This window comes from Furipterus horrens, unplaced genomic scaffold, assembly GCF_987537825.1.
Source record: "Furipterus horrens unplaced genomic scaffold, mFurHor1.1.pri manual_scaffold_11, whole genome shotgun sequence".
In the NCBI taxonomy this organism is placed as follows: Eukaryota; Metazoa; Chordata; class Mammalia; order Chiroptera; family Furipteridae; genus Furipterus; species Furipterus horrens.
This window is the reverse complement of record NW_028327181.1, coordinates 8350323-8367265: the sequence shown is the minus strand read 5'-3', so window position 1 is coordinate 8367265 and position 16943 is coordinate 8350323. Positions and strand designations below refer to the sequence as shown.

Genomic DNA, 16943 nt, shown 5'->3' with positions numbered 1-16943 from the left:
ACAGGTGGAGCAGCAGACACTGTTCTGGGCCTTCCTTTTCCTGTGCATTAAGGTTACAAATGCTTTCCCAAAGGGTGACCGTAAAAGCATGCCACAGCCTTGTCCTGTAATGATTCTGAGCTTAGAGGGCAAAAACCTCAGAACTATGCCTGCAATTCAGGTTCCTGCCATCGGGGGCGCAGTAGCGCTTGGCCACGATTTTGCCGCAATGGCCTGACTGCTGACTCCAGTAGAACCCGGGAATCCCTCTTTTTCTGCCAGTTTAAAAAGGCATTCATTAAAATATCAGGCATTAACTAACTCAAAACAAGATGTACAGAAACAGAGAAGCCTGCGTAATAAATTAATCATCATATTCTAAAACGTAGCACAGAGAATCCCTCTTTTGATCAGAAGATAGTCAAGGAGGGAGTAATTGTCTGGTATGCTTTTAAAAGCTGACTGCCTCTGAGTTCCTTTCTCAGGTGAGAAGATCACTACAGGTAACCTTCCCCTCTGTGACTTTGAAAGGCACGTATAGTATTGGGTTGTGGCTGCAGACATCAGGATTCCCTTTTCTCCTGCCCTGTTAAGAAGAATACCCAGAAACTCCCTGAGAAGCATTTTATTGGTCTCAGTGTATTTCAGGCCTTCTAGAATAAGATTACATAGTTTGTTATATGGCCCAGAAAGTGGATGAGTAGAAGGAAGGCAGGTAGGATGGATGGATGGTGGATGGATAGATGATAAATGCATACATTTATATGGGTGGATGGATAAATGGATGATGAGTGCATAAATTTAGATGGATAAATGGATGATGGATGGGTGGATGGATGGGCAGATGGGGAGGATGATGCAGGAATGTAAAACTGGGAAAAATGGGTAGACAAATGGACAGACTAATGAGGTTCCACGGAGTAATCAAGACATTACCATTTGTGTTAAGTTACCACATACTGGTTTCTTTTAGGACATTCTTCTCTTCTGCTGGGCCTTTGAACAAGAGGAGAGACCTACCTTCACCAAACTCATGGACATGCTGGAGAAACTGCCAAAGCGAAACCGCCGCCTGTCTCACCCCGGCCATTTCTGGAAGTCTGCAGAGTAGGTGTCATCCCCTAGGCTCTCCTCTTCCTCCCCTCCCATGTCCTCTGGCCTTTGTCAGCTTTTGCTCTCCTCCCCGACTCCTCTGCCAACCTTCCGCTTTCCCTCGCTCCTCTGTCCCCGAGCCACCATCCTTGCCTACCGAGTTCCTGCTCAGGGCCCTAGCATCTGCCATGTGGCCACCATGCCACCTCGTTACCTCATTCTTCCTGATGAGGGTTGATGCCCAGTGAGTGGAGCATCCCATGGCGAGGTGGTACCCTGAACCCACCAAGCTTCATGTGCCACCCAAAGCAGAAACTATGTAACCATTAAACAATAACTCCCGATCCCTTCTCCCTCTGGTCCCTAGTGACCTCTCATCTACATCTGTCTCTCTAAACTGTCCTTTTACCGATGTTTCATATATTTGTCCTTTTGTGTGCCTAGTTTCTTTTATGTAGCATAAGGTGTTCAAGGTTAATCCACACTGTAGCATGCATTAGAACAGCGTTCCCTTTATGGCTCAGCAGTATTCCATGGTATGGCTATTCCACATCTTGTTTGTCCGTCCATGTGTTTGCTGATGGACTCTGGGTTGGTTGGCGCTTTTTAGCTATTGTAAATGACGCTGCAGTGAATGTTGGTGTGTAAGTATTTGTTCAAGTTCCTGCTTCCGGTGCTTTTGGGTTGCATTGTATGTCCATGGCACTGATCCAGATCATTATGACAACCACCAGCACAGTATCTGTCATCTAGGTGTCACTTATTAAACACATGTGTGACAGGTGCTGTGTCAAGCATTCTCTCTGTATTACCTCAACGAATCCTAAGAGCACCCCCTCCAGGAAGTAGGTGCTATTACTGTCACTGCTTTATTTATGAGAAGACCAAGGCACAGAGATGTTAAGTGCCTTCCCAAAGATCACACAGCTAGTAAGGAACAGAGCAAGTATTTTAATCCAGGTTGTTCTAGACCCTAAATCCGTGATCTTAATCCCTCCATCCTGCCAGCTTCTAGGCAAAGATGACCTATGTACTTTCTAGGTCTCTTTCCAGAACGCTCCTGGGAGATGGGGCACAAACTTCTCTTGTTCACCTGGATTCTGTCTCAGCAGTAGTTGGCAAAGCCCCCGTTCACAGCAGGAGTCTGTGGTGTGGATCTTGGCCCCACTCCCTCTTCCTATAATTCCAGCCCTCACCAAGCATGATCAGTAGCTCCACAAGGCACGCGGGCTGGTGTTCCAGCACTGCGGAGCCTTAGCCCAGCCCACACGATGGTGACCATCCTTAGTCCAAAGGCTATATGCTCCAGAAGAGTTCTAGGTTCAAATCCTGACCCTGCTGCTTCCTGGCTGTGCACCCTTGGGCAAAACACTTAACCTCTCTGAGCCTCAGTTTTCTCATCTATTAAAAGGATATGATGTACCTATCTTGCAGGCTATTCTCAGATTTAAGTAAAATCAAGTATTGTGGTGCTTGGCACAGAGCGCGGCACATAGTAGGACCTCAATAAAGAGAAGTACCACTTTTTCCCACGGAGAACATGAACAGCTCATCTCAAATCATCTGGCCCTCTGTGAGGGTGCCAGTTCACAAAAGACACATTGTCGTATCCTTGTGACATCTTGCCCCTCTCTTCCTTCTCTCTCTGCTCTAGGCTGTGACCGTTGGACTAAGGGACAGCGCTCAGCTGCCTCCGCTCCCAAGCCACCAATCCTTCCCTGCTCTGTTCTCTGCTAGCTCAGGAGGCCAGAGGCTCACCATCAGAGGGGACCGACCCCGGCCAGCCTCGCAGCACTGCACGACTCAGCTCAGTGGCTTCCTTGTCCCCCAGGCCTGTGTCCTTTGCTCGGGAAGGGTTGGGGACCCCTGAGCTAGGACTTAACAGGACCAACCAGGGAGACAGGGAATTGAAGAACGGGTGCGGGGCAGGGGAGAGAGGAGGGACGCCAACTGGATGCGGAGTCCTGGGGCCGTGGAGACCAGGGCAGGAGGCCCACAGGAGCAGGCTCACGGGACTAGTATGTGTGTACATGCGTGTACATGTGTGTCTACGTGCATGATGCTGTCTGCTCTCTGTTCCCCTTGACAAGCAAGGGCCAGGCTGCCTCAGCTCCAGGGTGTCTTCTCGGCTCTTCTGGCTTCTGCGTGGGGGGTTTCAGCTGCGCTCTCAGGGAACATGGCGCAGGACACAGAGCTGAACCCCAGCTTAGTGGAGGCCATGGGGCCAAGATCTGGGCAGAGGGGCTAAGCTGTCTCTTCGTCACGTCTCTTCTCCGAGGCCGCAACCTAAGCCTGTCATGGTTTGTGGGACCTTCGCATACAGCTCTGAAGTACAGCACAACAGTTTTGCGAGTTTGGGGTTCTGGGTCTCTCTGGGGTCCGGTGCCAGGACCTTCTACTCCAGTTCTGTGAGAACATTGTCCCTTGTCCCTTTTTGCCCTGCCCTGCCCTTGCCATTTGGAAAGCACAGTGATTCCCTAGCCAGGATGACTTCTGGGGGCTCCTTATAGCTTACCTTTTTCCATGACACCCCCTGAAGTCTCGGCCCTGAGAATTGGGGTTCTGGGGAGGGAGTTCTAGGGCATCCTTTTCCCTCCCTCTGCTTCGGCACTTACACCAGCAAAGCTTGTCGACCACAATGACAGATTTGGGTTCCTGGGGTCCACATGTACACACAGCATCCTGTTTGCAAAGGATTTCCCCTCCCCTTTACCCTTGAAGAGCCCCCCTGGGAAGGCGAGGAGGGAGGCTGTTATAGAGGTTCTGCGGCCTCAACTCCAGACTGTGCTGGGGCCTGGAGGGGCTTTCCCACTAGGAGTCTGTTGAGTTTGCTTAGCACGCTTGCGTCGTCTCTCATCTTCACACCCACCGGGCCGGCGGCTTGCCCCACCACCTTGGGATGCAGTATTCCTTAGGAAGGATTCGGGGAGCAGGTCGTGCATGCAGGGTGGTGGGGGGAGCCTCTGTCTTGTGTTCCTTCTGTCCCATACCTCGCAAGGGTAGGTCTTACATTCCCAAAGCCCTGGAGCCTGTTCATCTGACCTGACGCCAACGGGGGCAGTAGCCGGGCAGCAGGCCGCGTGCTCAGGGTCAGCTCACAGCCCCTCTGTACCCTTGGGCATGGCCCAGGCTTAATTTGCTTCTGGTTGCTACCTTATCCAGATGTCTCCCTCCCAGAGAAGGGAACGAAGGCTTCAAAAACCCTGCCTGAGCTCAGACTCAGCATCCAACCAGGGGAGGGGGACGGGCCTTCCCCACCTTGAGTGGCCCCCAGACTTGTTCGTGCTCTGGGGGGCCAGCCCTGCTTCCAAACTGGGAAAACGATGAGACTAGTCATGCTTCCCAAGACCCTGGGCCAGGGAAAGCCCTGTGCCCCCCAGAGAACCTTCCAGAATGCCTTCCCAGCACCCCCACCTGCGTGGGACCAGAGACTAAAGGCCCCCGTGTGGGCTCTTCCTAAGTACATGCTCCTCTTCCAAGGACTCTATAACTCTTTGGCCCTTGGCTCAACAATTGTGTGTCTCGGAGGCATTTTACGCGTATCTGCACCAGCCCCCGCGCGCTGGTGTTGCTGGGAGCAGCTGCTGGGAGCAGCTCTGAGCAGCGGCTATCACGGTGTTCACTCGCCCAGCACACCAGCCCCAGGCCTGAGCCTCGGCGCTGCCCGGTGGCCTCCGGGGCGCCTGAAATCCAGCCAGAACTCCGTGGCGGGTCCGTGGACCCCCTACTTTTTCATGGACCTTTGTGCTGGGAGGAAAAACAAGAGAGGGACCAGCAGGCCAGAGGCAGCTCCCGGAAGTGGAAATGCTCCCCAGAGGGGCAGCCTGCTCCTGCTTGCCTCTCGTTTTCAGACCTAGCATGGCCACCCAGAGTCTCGGGCAAGGCCCAGCAGGGGTCTCTCCAGAGGCTGCTTGTCCCATCCGCTGGCGAGCACCAGCTTGAGATTGAGGACAGGGCCTGAGGGACCCAGGGAGAAACCTCAGCCTCCTCTGCACCCTTGAAACTTCTCTACTTTGCCGAACAGGGTTCCATGGGTCCATCCCCGGGCCCCACGTCACCTGCTCTTGACTTTTCCCTCTTCACCCACATCCTTCCTTTGTTCCCAGCTTCCTCCGTCTTCAAGGCAGCCAGCCTACACCCGGCGTCCAGCCCCTCCCTGCCCCCTCCTCCTGGCTACACCACCCTGAATTGTTTAGAGGCCAATTTTAACAGTCCCACATTTCCACCCAGGAAGAACCAAACCACTGCTTTCCCGGCTGACCTCAACCTTTATTTGCTGGTAAAGTGTTGGGAGGAGGTCATGGTCATTAAGCTTTTGCAAGGAAAACGATTAATGCTGCCCACCGATGCAGCCCCAGGGCATCTGAGTTGCCCCTTGAGATAGACATGAATGTCCATTGCTCATCTCAGGCTTTCCCTCCTTTCTCAAGAAGGAACTCAGGCCTGAAAAGGGAGGGTAAACTCTCCCAAGTTACATCTCTCCTCAGAGGCAGGCATGGGTTTAGAACTAAGGTTTTGGAAACTCAGAAATCCAGGCATTTGAAGTCTTGGCTATAACTGGTAGACAGCCTGTGAGGGCCCCGCACAAGTTTGTGTTCATAGGAACCTTGGAAAGTGCAGAAAGACAGACTTTGTCCTGAAGACCTGATGTGTGATCCCGTGGTGGTCCACTGCTTCTGCCACTTGGAGAGAGACCATCTATCTTCCAGGGAACGGCTTCCCTCAAGGCCTGCATGTTCCCCCAGCCGCAGAATAGCTGGGCAGGAAGGCCTGGGGCCTTCAGGTGTGATGATGATGATGATGATGATGATGATGTGTGTGTGTGTGTAGAGAGAGAGCCGTCCTTTACTTGCAGTGGTTTGTCACAGTTCCTGTATTTCACTCTAGACATCGGTGAGGGTAGGGAATGTCGCATTTAGAGGGGAAGAAAAGGATCCTGACTCCAATGGCCTTCTGGTTTTTTCCCCCCTGGTATGGAAGGCTCAAAATGTTGTTTTCACCCAGATAAAATTTCCTGGGGTCCTAGTGGACCACCAGCCCCAGAAACACCTCTAATAACCAGCTTGGGGGCTGAGAGTTCTTTCCATCCACTGCCTCTTCATTTCCTTCCTCCCCTTATTCTCCACCTCCTGCCGGATAACATCGCCCCTCGGACCCTGAGCCAAGGAGAAAGTTACACAATAATAGGGATGAAAAATAGCTGCCATGTATTTAGCTGAAATTAGCTCAGAAGAACGGCTCCCTCCCTCCATTGAGCGGGCAGCAATTGTTTATGCCAAAGTGCTGTTTGCATCCTGCCTTCTTAGATTTGAAAGTCTAATGATTAAAAACAAATCTTAGTTTTTCTTCTCCATCACTTAAAAAAAAAAAAAAAAAACAACGAACCCAGCTTGGCTAGTTCTTTTAGTTTAAAAATACCCCGACCTCCAGCACCGGAGTGAGAGTTTGGAAAGACCGGTGCCAGGGCAGCAGGAAGGAAAACAGGCAGAGAAGCCTTTTCAGATGGCAAGTGACGGGCTGGCCAAGGAGAGAGCGGTCTCTGTGTCCTTACAAAGATGCCAGCGTCAGGGTCGGTTTAGAATTCTGGGGGCTTATTTCTTTATCAGCTGTGTCAGTCAGTGGGTTATTTATTGAGCATCTACTCTATCCAAGAGCCTGGGCATGGAGGGATGAATGAAACAGTCTTTTCCCATTCCAAAGCTTACAGCCTAGTGGGGGAGATAGACAGGGAGCCAGCTAACAGCAATACATAAATCATAACTTGTCTAGGCCTATGGAAGGGACACCAATGGGTGGCCAGTCACATGAGATGGGGGGACTACTGTGGAGGGAACAGTGGGCAAAGGGCTTTCTGAGGAGGTGACATTTAAATTGAGATCTAAAGGAAGAAGGGGCAGTCATTCTGAGGAAGGGTCTCTTAGCCTCAGCACTGTTGATCTGGGGACCAGACAATGTGTTGTTTATGGCGGCTGTCCTGTGCATTAGAGGGTGTGGAGCAGCATCCCAGCCTCGACTCACTAGATGCCAATAGCACCTTCCCTTTCCCAACACCCTGAGTGATGACAGCCAAAGACATCCCTAGTCATTGCCAAATGTCCCTGCGGGGGTGGGGGGAGAATTAACCCCCGCCCCGCCCCAGCTGAGACCCACCATTCCAGGCGGAGGAAGCAACATGAGGGGCAGCACAGAGAACCGGGTGGGTGAACAGGGAGTACAATGGACGAACTGGGCTGGGGGTTGAGGATGAGGAGCATCCAGGCTGGGGAGGGTCTTGATGGTCTCTGAGGGCAGTGGGAAAGCACTGGGAGGTTTTAAGGACAACAGTGTCCCCATCTAATGTTCACTGGTTTGAGCCAAGGCAAGAGGTCTTGAGTACGCCATCTTCTTGGCCCCATCACTGGGCTCTAGGTCCAGCCTCCTGCCGTCTGCAGCCTTTGATCAGAGGCAAGGGAAATCAGGGAGGGAAACTGGAAATCTCAAGGAGTAATGAGTATGCAAATGGAGTTTAAAAGCAATATTTAGCATCTTCAAGGGCTTGAAGGCCCCCTAGGTGAGGAGAATGTGGACTGGTTCTTTGTTATTTACGTGGACTGGACAAGGTCTGAAACCTGGACTCATGGGGCAGGAAGTGACCCACAGGTCAGCCACCCAGGCCTGGTTCTTCCTGCCACCTTGCCCCCCACCCCCACCCCGTTCCTTTCACAGTTGCCCACCCCGTCATCCGCGGGCCTTCTAGGAAGCACATCCTATTATTGAACTGAAATCTTAAGACTGGCATCAGGCAATCCTAGTGCTGCTCTCGGGGGCCACTCAGGGCCACCCACCCACCATCTTCTCCAGGAAGGAGAGTCCCCAGAGAGCCAAGGGCCCCTCCCACCCTCCCTCCCATCCCTAGTTAATTCTGGAGAAGAGCTATAATGGCTGTCTCTGGTCGCGAAGAAGCAATAAAGTGGACAGTGTGGACAGAAGGTGGCAGTTGGGACCCCAGCCGATTTGGGAATAGAGTGGGCAGTGGGTTTCAGATCCGCGGTTCCAGCAGTCCTAGGATTGGGGAATGGGGCAGTCAGGCATCGCAAAGAACTGGGGCTGGGAAGGTTGTTTTGGGAAGTGGGGACACGCAGCCAGGCACCTTCTGAGAAGGCTGCTGGGTTGACTGGGGTCACGTTCCCTGGCGCATCGACCGCTCCCCACCGCAGCACTGCCCGGGTCAGGGCAGTAGCAGCTTAAGCGCGTCCTGGACAATTAATGCAATGCATTGGTCCTCCAAGAGTGTAGCCATTTTCCTCTGTTTATTTTTCTATGTGTTGCTAATAATAGTGTAATAAAAATAGTAATAATAATTTTTTAATGGGTACATATGAACTCATGTAAGTTCAAGTAACTGCTATGTAGCTACAGTGTAGACACCAGGCTACCTAATGTACTTGTCTCGCCACCCCAAGGCCCCGCACCCGGGCCCACGCGTCCGGCCAGCCCGCCTCCTGGGGGCGCCATGCACCCCCGCCAATCGCGGGCAGCCAGCTAGGCCGTGTCCGGCTGCACTGGGCGTGGGCTGCCTGGGGCCAGGCCTGAGCACAATCTTCCCCCTTTTCAGGGTCTTTTCTCTGCTGAGGCCCCTGTGCTCCTCACTCCCAGGGAATGCTGTGGATTGTTATTCCTGCTCCCCCACAACCCTCCCGACACACACAACACACACACAACACACACACACCACACACACACACACACACACACACACACACACACACACACACACACACACACACACACCTTGCTGTCTGTTGGGAATAAAGAGCTGACAGCGCAGATGGTGATTTCAGTCATCACGTCACCAAGCATCTCTGACCCCGACTTCCGCAAGGTGCTGTTTCCCAAGGCATTGCTTCTGCACTGTGGTCCTCTAGGGCCACCGGAGCTCCTGCTTTGAGGCCCGTTTGTGGATTTAAAATGCCTCCCGGGAAGCAGCCGAAGAATTCTCTGCAAATTTTTCCATATTTTAAAAGTTCATGTCCTCAGCCACACTCGCTACACCCTCAGCCGAGCCATCATCAAGCATCCCTACGCCTTTATCCCCTAGGACCTCATTTCATATACTCATTCAGTGACGATTAGAAAGTGGGGAAACAGAGAAGAAAAGGGCCCCTCCTTACAGGGAACCTGAGTTCAGTGGAGGAGACAGAAAAGTGCTGATGGCGTCCTGAAGCCCTCAACGAGGGCCCTCAAGAAAGGCTTCTCAGGGGAGGAGACTTCTGAACCTTGGAGTAGAATGAGTGTAGGAAGCAGGGACCAGTGTGCCAGGTAAAAGGAATAGCCCATGTTCAGGCTCAGAGGTAATATCATGATTTATTGTGATCCTGACTCTAGGCACTTGCCCTTCCCTCCCCCGCTTTCCCTGAAGTCTGGTGCTGGGAGGAACCTGGTACTGGGTTTCTGGAAGACTCCATCCTCCTGGCTCAGACATAGAGACCTTGACTTCTCTCCCCTCCACCATACCCTGGTCCCTGCCGTTGGCCTTCATGTCCTGAGGAGGAAGATGCCCCAGGAGGGTTTCGTGCTAACTGAAGTCAGGCCAGGACTTAGGCTGCCTCAGTCCCTTTGGCCTCGCGGGCCTCCCCCTCTGTCACTGCCTGCCCCCTGCCCCGCTCCCCTCCCCCGGGACCTCTTTTGCAGTCCTCCTTCACTGTGTTCCTCAGCCTGTGGGCATCACTGCTGTAGACGGGTTGGCCATCAGCCCTTCTCTCTAAAGCATTTCTTCCCTGTCTTTGCCTCTGCTTCACTTTCCTCCTACCTCCTCTGTGGCCTGTGTCTCTGATCTGTCGGAGGCCTGCAGAACTGGCCACACCAGAAAGCCTCCCTCACCAAGGCCTCTTTCCTGACATGTGCATGTCACTCTGGGCATAGGACATTAGAGTAAGATCAAGGACATGCACGAACATGGAAATTCACTGATGGAAAGACCTTGCGCTAAGGGTCTCCAACTAAACATTACAGGTGTGATGGTCAGGCTACCGGTTTGTTAAGAGTGGCTGAAGAAGACCTAGGGGTCATAGTGGTCCACAGGCCAACGCTGCCGTACAGCCTGAAGTGTAGGGGAGAATGTACCCACCATCTTGGTGGGGTGGTGTGTCTTAATGTCCCTGTAAATATGTATCAGGGCTTGAGAGAGAGGAGTATCTTTGGATGCCCGCGGTGTGTATGTGCTTGCTATGGATTATTAGTAGGATCTGTTTACCTGGTTCCACTCAGCAGCTCTCCATCGTGGATAATGGCCTCAACTTCTCAGCGCCAGCCGTTCCCCCGAAGCAGTCCTTGGATTTTGTTGGCCTCATGCTGCCCATAGCACGTAGTATGTCCTTAACCGCCAAGGTTGTTGGAGGGCGTAAATGAACTCATGAATGTCTGTAGCATCCCACGGCTCCTGGCACACAGCAGCGGCTCAGTAAACGTGGTTTCTCTTCCCCGTAGCTCAGCTGAAATGTCCCCAGGGTTTCCACCTCTAGAGAGACATTCCTGAAAAAAAAAAGGGGGTGGGGGGGGGAGACTGGAATTGAGAGGGGGTGGGTGTTACGGGTTTCCTCAGATGCTTGTGTCCTGGTGGACACGGGGAGGCATGTCCACATCTCACAGACACCTCCCAGCTGATGTGGGGGTCAGCATCCATAGGACAGGTTCAATCTCAGGGAGCTGGGAAGTCTCTGGCCAGACCAGTCCCCTCCAAGGCCTCAAGATGGAGGCCAAGGGGACCCCCTGGGGCCAGATGACCTGGTCACACCAGGTGATTGTCCTTGACCATGGCTAGGCCAGGCTGAGAACATCCCTAACTTGGGTGGTCAAGTCCCACGCCAAGCCTCTCGTGTCTCTCTCCCTGAGCTTTGGTCTTGCCTTGGGGTCCTCACTTACCGCACATTTACCGCATGGTTCAACTGGTTGATTACTCTCAAAGTCATTGACCTTAGGAAAATTTGTAATTGTAAAAAAGGCTTTCTCTGTATGTAAATGATGCTGTTACCTTTTCTATACACAAAGTATATATACCTATAAATATTATACATATATATTATATATATAAAAACTATTTCTTGTACAGATCGACATGGACCAATGGCCCATATTGTTTTCTCCATGACTGTGCTGACTGTCGCAGAATGAGTTCATGTAAGAAGCTGGTTTCATGTTTTCCCTTTGGGGCCACTTCTTTCCTGTCCCTTGCTGTGTCTGTCTCGGCCTCTGTCTCTCTCTCGCTCATTGCCAACGTCTCGTTGCTGGGAAAGAACAATCGATTCAGATGCCATCTGAGCAAGGACGGCCAGATAGATGGAGGGTCCACTGTGTATATTTGTACAGAATCATTTATAAAGTTTTCTACACTTCTCAAAAAAGTATTTCTAACTTGGGCTGTTGGACAGGTAGTGAGCCTCTGTGCCGACAAGCCTGTTGTTTCTTGTGTTTAGTGCAATGTTTAGTGAGAATCCAATGTCTGAATTATTTATGCCAATAAAGAATTTGAGAATTATTGCATCGCACTGCCGCCAAAATGGGTCTGCGCCCTGTTGTTGTCTGTCGCACAGAAGGAATCTTGAGATGTGACACTGGTCAGTGTATCAGTCAGCTGTTGCCATGGTAATGCTGCATAATAGACCTCCCCCAAACTCCACATCTTATAACAACTAGCATTTATTCTCTTGCTCCTGGGTCTGTAGATCTGGGTTGGGCTTAACTAAGGCTCCCCTTTAAACTTCAGGTCAAGTTCAAGTCTGCACCCCATGTTTTCCTGTTCTATGACTCAGGCTGAAGGAGAAGCTCCCTGGGGCATGAACTCCAGAACAGAAGAGACAAGCCGAACTCTACAAACACATTGAAGGCAGCTTCCCAGACCACATCCCCTCATATTCCTGTGGTCAGAGGAAGTCACATGAGGCAGCCCATCAATGGCGAACGGCTGCAGTCTCCACTGAGTGTGGGACGAGGAGGAAAATGCACGTTTGCTGAACAGTAATGCAGATTACAGCCTGGCCTAGTATTCTTCCATCTGGCCAGCCACAGATGAGTTTTCTCTCTAGGGATGATATGGTGTAATGCATAAATACACACATGTATGCTCATGTGCACACTCAAGTATGACTCTGCGTAGTGAGTGCCGGCTGTATACCCAGCTCAGAAAGTACTTAGCATTGCCTCGTTAATCCCCAGAGTGACCCAGTTCCCTTTGACAGACGAAGCTGGTGCAGAGGGATGAAGTACTGGGCCAACCCAAAGCGAGAACCCAAACCTCATGCTCTTTTGGGTCCACACACAACACGACATGCTTGTAAGTACCTTGAATTTCTAAAGTTCACGTCCCAAAGTGCTTTCATGCAACAAGATCTCTTCTGACCTGGAAACTCAGGCAAAGCAGGAGCCGGGAGCTAGGGCCATGAGCTGTGGGCCGACTCTGACCTGAGCTCCCAGCTCTCTCCCAGAGACCATGCTGCAGGGATGTGGAAGAACTGGCCTTACGCACGCCAGTAAGTTCCTCCGTGCACGCATCCCAGGAGGAAGAGCACATTAGCAGGCCTGGCGTCAAAGTCTAGCTCTAACACATGCGAGCTGTGGAGCCTTGATAGGTTCCTTAGCGTCTCTGAGCCTTCAGTGTTGTGAGGCTTACCGGAATTAAGACCAGTACTTGGGGCACTAGCGGCCCCTAGCAAGCTCTCTCCAGGTGTTCGTTGCTAGAGTTCATGTTTATGACTAGCGTGGCTGTGGTGCAGGGCCAGCCTTAGTGGGTCAGAGCAGACTTCACCTCTAGCTTCTGCACGTGAGAATGCTCCTTCTCTGCTGAGAGTTCCCTCACGCCTCATTTCACCCCCAATAGCTTAGCACCAACTGGTATCAAACACTCCAAGCTTATGAACCCTCCCTTGACAAGCGTGATTTCTTCCCACAATAAAAAATGGGGTGGGTGGCATGAGTGGCCCCATTTTACAGATGGAGAAACCGGAGTCCCAGAAGTGAAAGTCTCCCACAGCCCCTGAATTTATGACCTGGGCTATACCACTCAGGCCGGCTGTGTGACCTGGCTGGGCGGTGCCATCCACCCTGAGCCTCAGTTTCTTTGACTGTAAAATTGAGATAATAATTGCTCTCACTTTAGAGAACTTGGTCAGAATGAGAAGCAGGTAAAAAAAAAAAAAAAAAAAAAAAAAACACCCCACAATTCCTGGCATAAACAGCCAATAAACATTAGATACTTCAAGCTCCGATCTGACATTTAGCTCTGAGGCAGTGTTGACGTGGGTAGGAGGTGTGAGAGGAGAACAGAACCTTCCATCCCCGTCCCTCATCCCCATCTCTCGTATTTCAAGCAGGCGTGAAGGGGACAAAGTCTTCCCGGGGGCCTGGAACTAAGTGATTGACCGGTTCTGGCTTGTGGTCCCCTGTGGCCCCGGGGTCACCATCAATCAGGCACAGCAGGCATTGAGCTGAGGGAGGGAGGGAGGCCTTCCAAGTCATTAGAAGTGAACAGCTCATTAACTCCTGTGCACAGGCCGCAGGAGAAGTGCCTGGCAGCCAGAAACAGGCGTGGGTGAGGCCACCCCACCCAGCTGCGGGGCAGCAGGCACACGGCCTCTCGGACCCTTCTGGTCCCTGGGTGCCTCTTCACCTTTGCCCAGATTGAGACCCTCCAGAGCTTGCTCTTGTTTCCCGTCTCCCGTCAGCACATTACATCTGTCATCTTGTTGAATCCTCACTATAGACCCGTGAAAGCAAACACTCTGTTGTATAGATGAAGCGGCTGAGGCTCCGAGAGATTACGTGACATACCCAAGGTCACACAACAGTACGTGGGGAGCCAGGATCCAAACCCAGACCATGGGCATCCGCAATTCCAGACGGCCCCCCGGTGAAGACAGACTACGATGAATTCAAGCAACCGCAATGCATCAATAGTTCCCAAGCCAGGCACGATGTTGTCCCCCTCCCTGGGGACATTGGCAATGTCCCACTGGAGGATGCTATTGGCATCAGATGGCTAGAGGCCAGGGATGCTGCTCAACATCCCACACCACGCAGGACAGACCCCCACGACAACTGTCAGCCCAAATGCCAGCAGGGCCGAGGTTAAGAAACCCTGCCGTAAAAGTTGCCAAGTACAGGGCAGGGACGGGAGTTCTGGCTGCGTTTACAGAGGCAGCAATTAGAAAAGCTTTCCTGGAAGGAGAAAGCGATTCATCCGCTTTCATTGTGCAAAGGACAAACGAGGCAAGAGAAACCATGTGAGTTTCAAAGGGACAGGCTCAAACTCACGAGATAATTACTAAACACCCATGGGGCAGGCAGAGTGCAGCAGTGCTACCATTTAACAATCAATCATTTACGCATCGTCTTGCTTATGTCGTAGCCCTGGAGGTGGGAATTACGAGCCCCATTTCATAGTTGCAGAAGCTGAGGCTCAGAGAGGCGGTACGCACTCCAGGTGGTACAACTAGAAAGGGTGCCACTGCCATTGGCACCTGGTTCTCCCATCATTGACTCAGCTACACTTCAAGGTCAACAAACTCAAGACATTAACCACAGGGGATCTGCCACTGCCCCCCCCCCCCAATGCATTTCTGCCTCAGCCAGGAGCATCGTGTAGGCATGGGCAGGTGGGTGACCCACGGATTTGAGTTTGAATCTTAGCCGCCAACCACTGAATAGCTATGCGACCTTGGGTGAGTTCCTTTGTCTCCTGGAGTCTGCACCTGCTCATCCGTAAAGATAGTAGTAATAGCACCTCTTTCCTGAAATGGTGATGAACACTCAACGACAGGACAGAGAATCCCTAAAGCGCTCGGCACAGAGTAAGCCCTCCTTGCGTGCTTTAGATTGGGGCGACTGGGAAACAAGGTTAGGACTTGAATGGGGAACATTTGTGGAGAGCCTTGAATGCCAGGATAAGGCGGTGGGGGTCGCCAGTCAGTTGCTGTGGAGTGATCAGACACGGAGATCCCCCATGGCATTCAGGTGTGTTTCTCCTTCTCCTGAAATGAGCCCTGCGGCAAAGCTGCCCCTTGGGGCCTTTCCTACGGCTTCAAAGAGGCTCCAGGTGAGGCAGATGCCGCTTGAGCAGGTGGCTGGAGCTACAGGTAGGAGCGGGGCTGGGCAAAGGGGGAATTCTGGCCGCTGGCTCAGTCCCTCTTCTCATAGGCCTACAGGTTCCAGAGGTGGTCCCACCCTCAAGCCCCCAGCTTACCTTCCAGGCAGTGACCTGTGCATGCTCTCGTGTGCACACACACTCCCACACACCCACACACTTATCCACACTTGCCCGCTTGTAAAATACTCAAATTCCCACTGCTCACCCCGCATGCTACGCTCACCCTGACCTCCACACTCACTCATCTGCTCGCTCCCCTTCCGGTTGGGGCTGGGTACCTGCAGGCCTTATTTGATATTTGCATTTGTGTTTCTAAAACATGCCTTACCATCATCACTGTTTGTCTGAACAGTCCAGGATGACTGCCCCCGGGGCTGGGTCGCTGAGTCTGGGGCTCAGGTGGACTAGCTGGGACTCCAGCTTTACCTAATCACATCAACGCAGGTCCCTGCCCTTCCAAGGGCTCTAAATGACCACAGCATTTCACAATTGGTCATTGTTTCCCCTGCACCATTTGTAACTCAGGAAGCACTCCTGGGGGTTTACCCACGTGGGAAATAACATCCCGGCCACTAACAAGCCAAATAGGGTAAACACATCTGTAGGCCCTGAGAATTTTCCTGAAATATGTCCATGGTGGACTAGCTAGTGTGGTCAGGAAGCAAAAAGGCCGTGGGTGAAACTAAGGATGTGTGTGTGTGTGTGTGTGTGTGTGTGTGTGTGTTTGTGTGTTGCTACAGGACTTATCAGAGCGTTTAATATGAAAATGTATCTCCCAGGCTCTCCCAGACGGGGCTGGAGTATGTACTTTTCCCAGCTTTTTGGCCCCTTTGTTCACGGTATCTTGAAGGATTTGTGTTTTGTGGAACTCTTTGAGAAACACCGCTCTCAGCCGTGGGGAAAACATCAAGTATATTCTTGGATCCTTCACAGACCATGTAGCCCGATGGTCCATGTTTCCTGGACCATTAAATGAGGGGAGGGGGAACTTTAGAGAAACTAATATTGTCTCAGCTTTTCATTTTCCCAAGACATCAAAAAACAAACAAACAAAAACAAACTGAAAAAGAGGCCTCCGACTCACTGTCACCATTATTTTATAAAAGAAAGGCTAGCTACTCACCCAAAAAACTGAGGGCAGCCATAATTTGAGGAATAAAATTAAAATACCTTCTGTTTTTCTCATTCTTGCAAAGTCCAGGGAACACTTTGATGTGGACCAGCGTGAGTCCACATACAAGTGTCCAGGGGCCATCAGCTAGCTTAGTGCTGAAGTCCCAGGCTCTGTGGTTTGATGTCAGGGTTTGGAACCCCAGCTCTTCCACTCATTGGCCTGGACCCCAGAGTAGCTGCTGTTCTGGGTATTGGTCACTGTCCTCCAGATGCTAGGACTGTGTCTGCATGCTCCCAGGGCAGCCCTCAGCCGAGACTGGTACAGAAGTCCTAATTCTGGCACCTCTTGGAATGACCTCAGAGGTGGACCTCACACGCTGGAGCCCTCTGCAGGGTCAGGCTGAGGCTAGGACCTTGCCTGAAATTGCTCCTCGCCTGCCTTCTCCCCCGACCCGCTTATCCATCTCCCGTGGGAACACTGCCTGACTAAATGGCTTGATGTGGCTCCTCATTTCAGTCTGCTTCTGGGGAAACCCAAACGAAGACAGTCACCATATACAAATCTGGGAGCCTTGGTTTCCTCTGGTGTCACATGGGGATAATAATCGCACCCCCTTCTTAGCTGGAAGCGAAGTCTTTGGGG

At 51.9% G+C, this 16943-nt stretch overlaps 1 protein-coding gene across 2 annotated transcripts in view; it reads left to right on the top strand.

Annotated features, from left to right (window-relative positions):
* KSR2 (kinase suppressor of ras 2) overlaps positions 1 to 1389 on the top strand; it is a 271920-nt gene extending 270531 nt beyond the window's left edge. For both annotated transcript variants that reach the window (XM_090290536.1, XM_090290537.1), the window contains exon 19: positions 953 to 1389. In XM_090290536.1, the coding sequence (XP_090146662.1) occupies positions 953 to 1090 (138 nt within the window). In that variant the 3' untranslated portion in view covers positions 1091 to 1389. The remainder of the gene's footprint in view (positions 1 to 952) is intronic.
* Positions 1390 to 16943: the final 15554 nt, after the last annotated feature.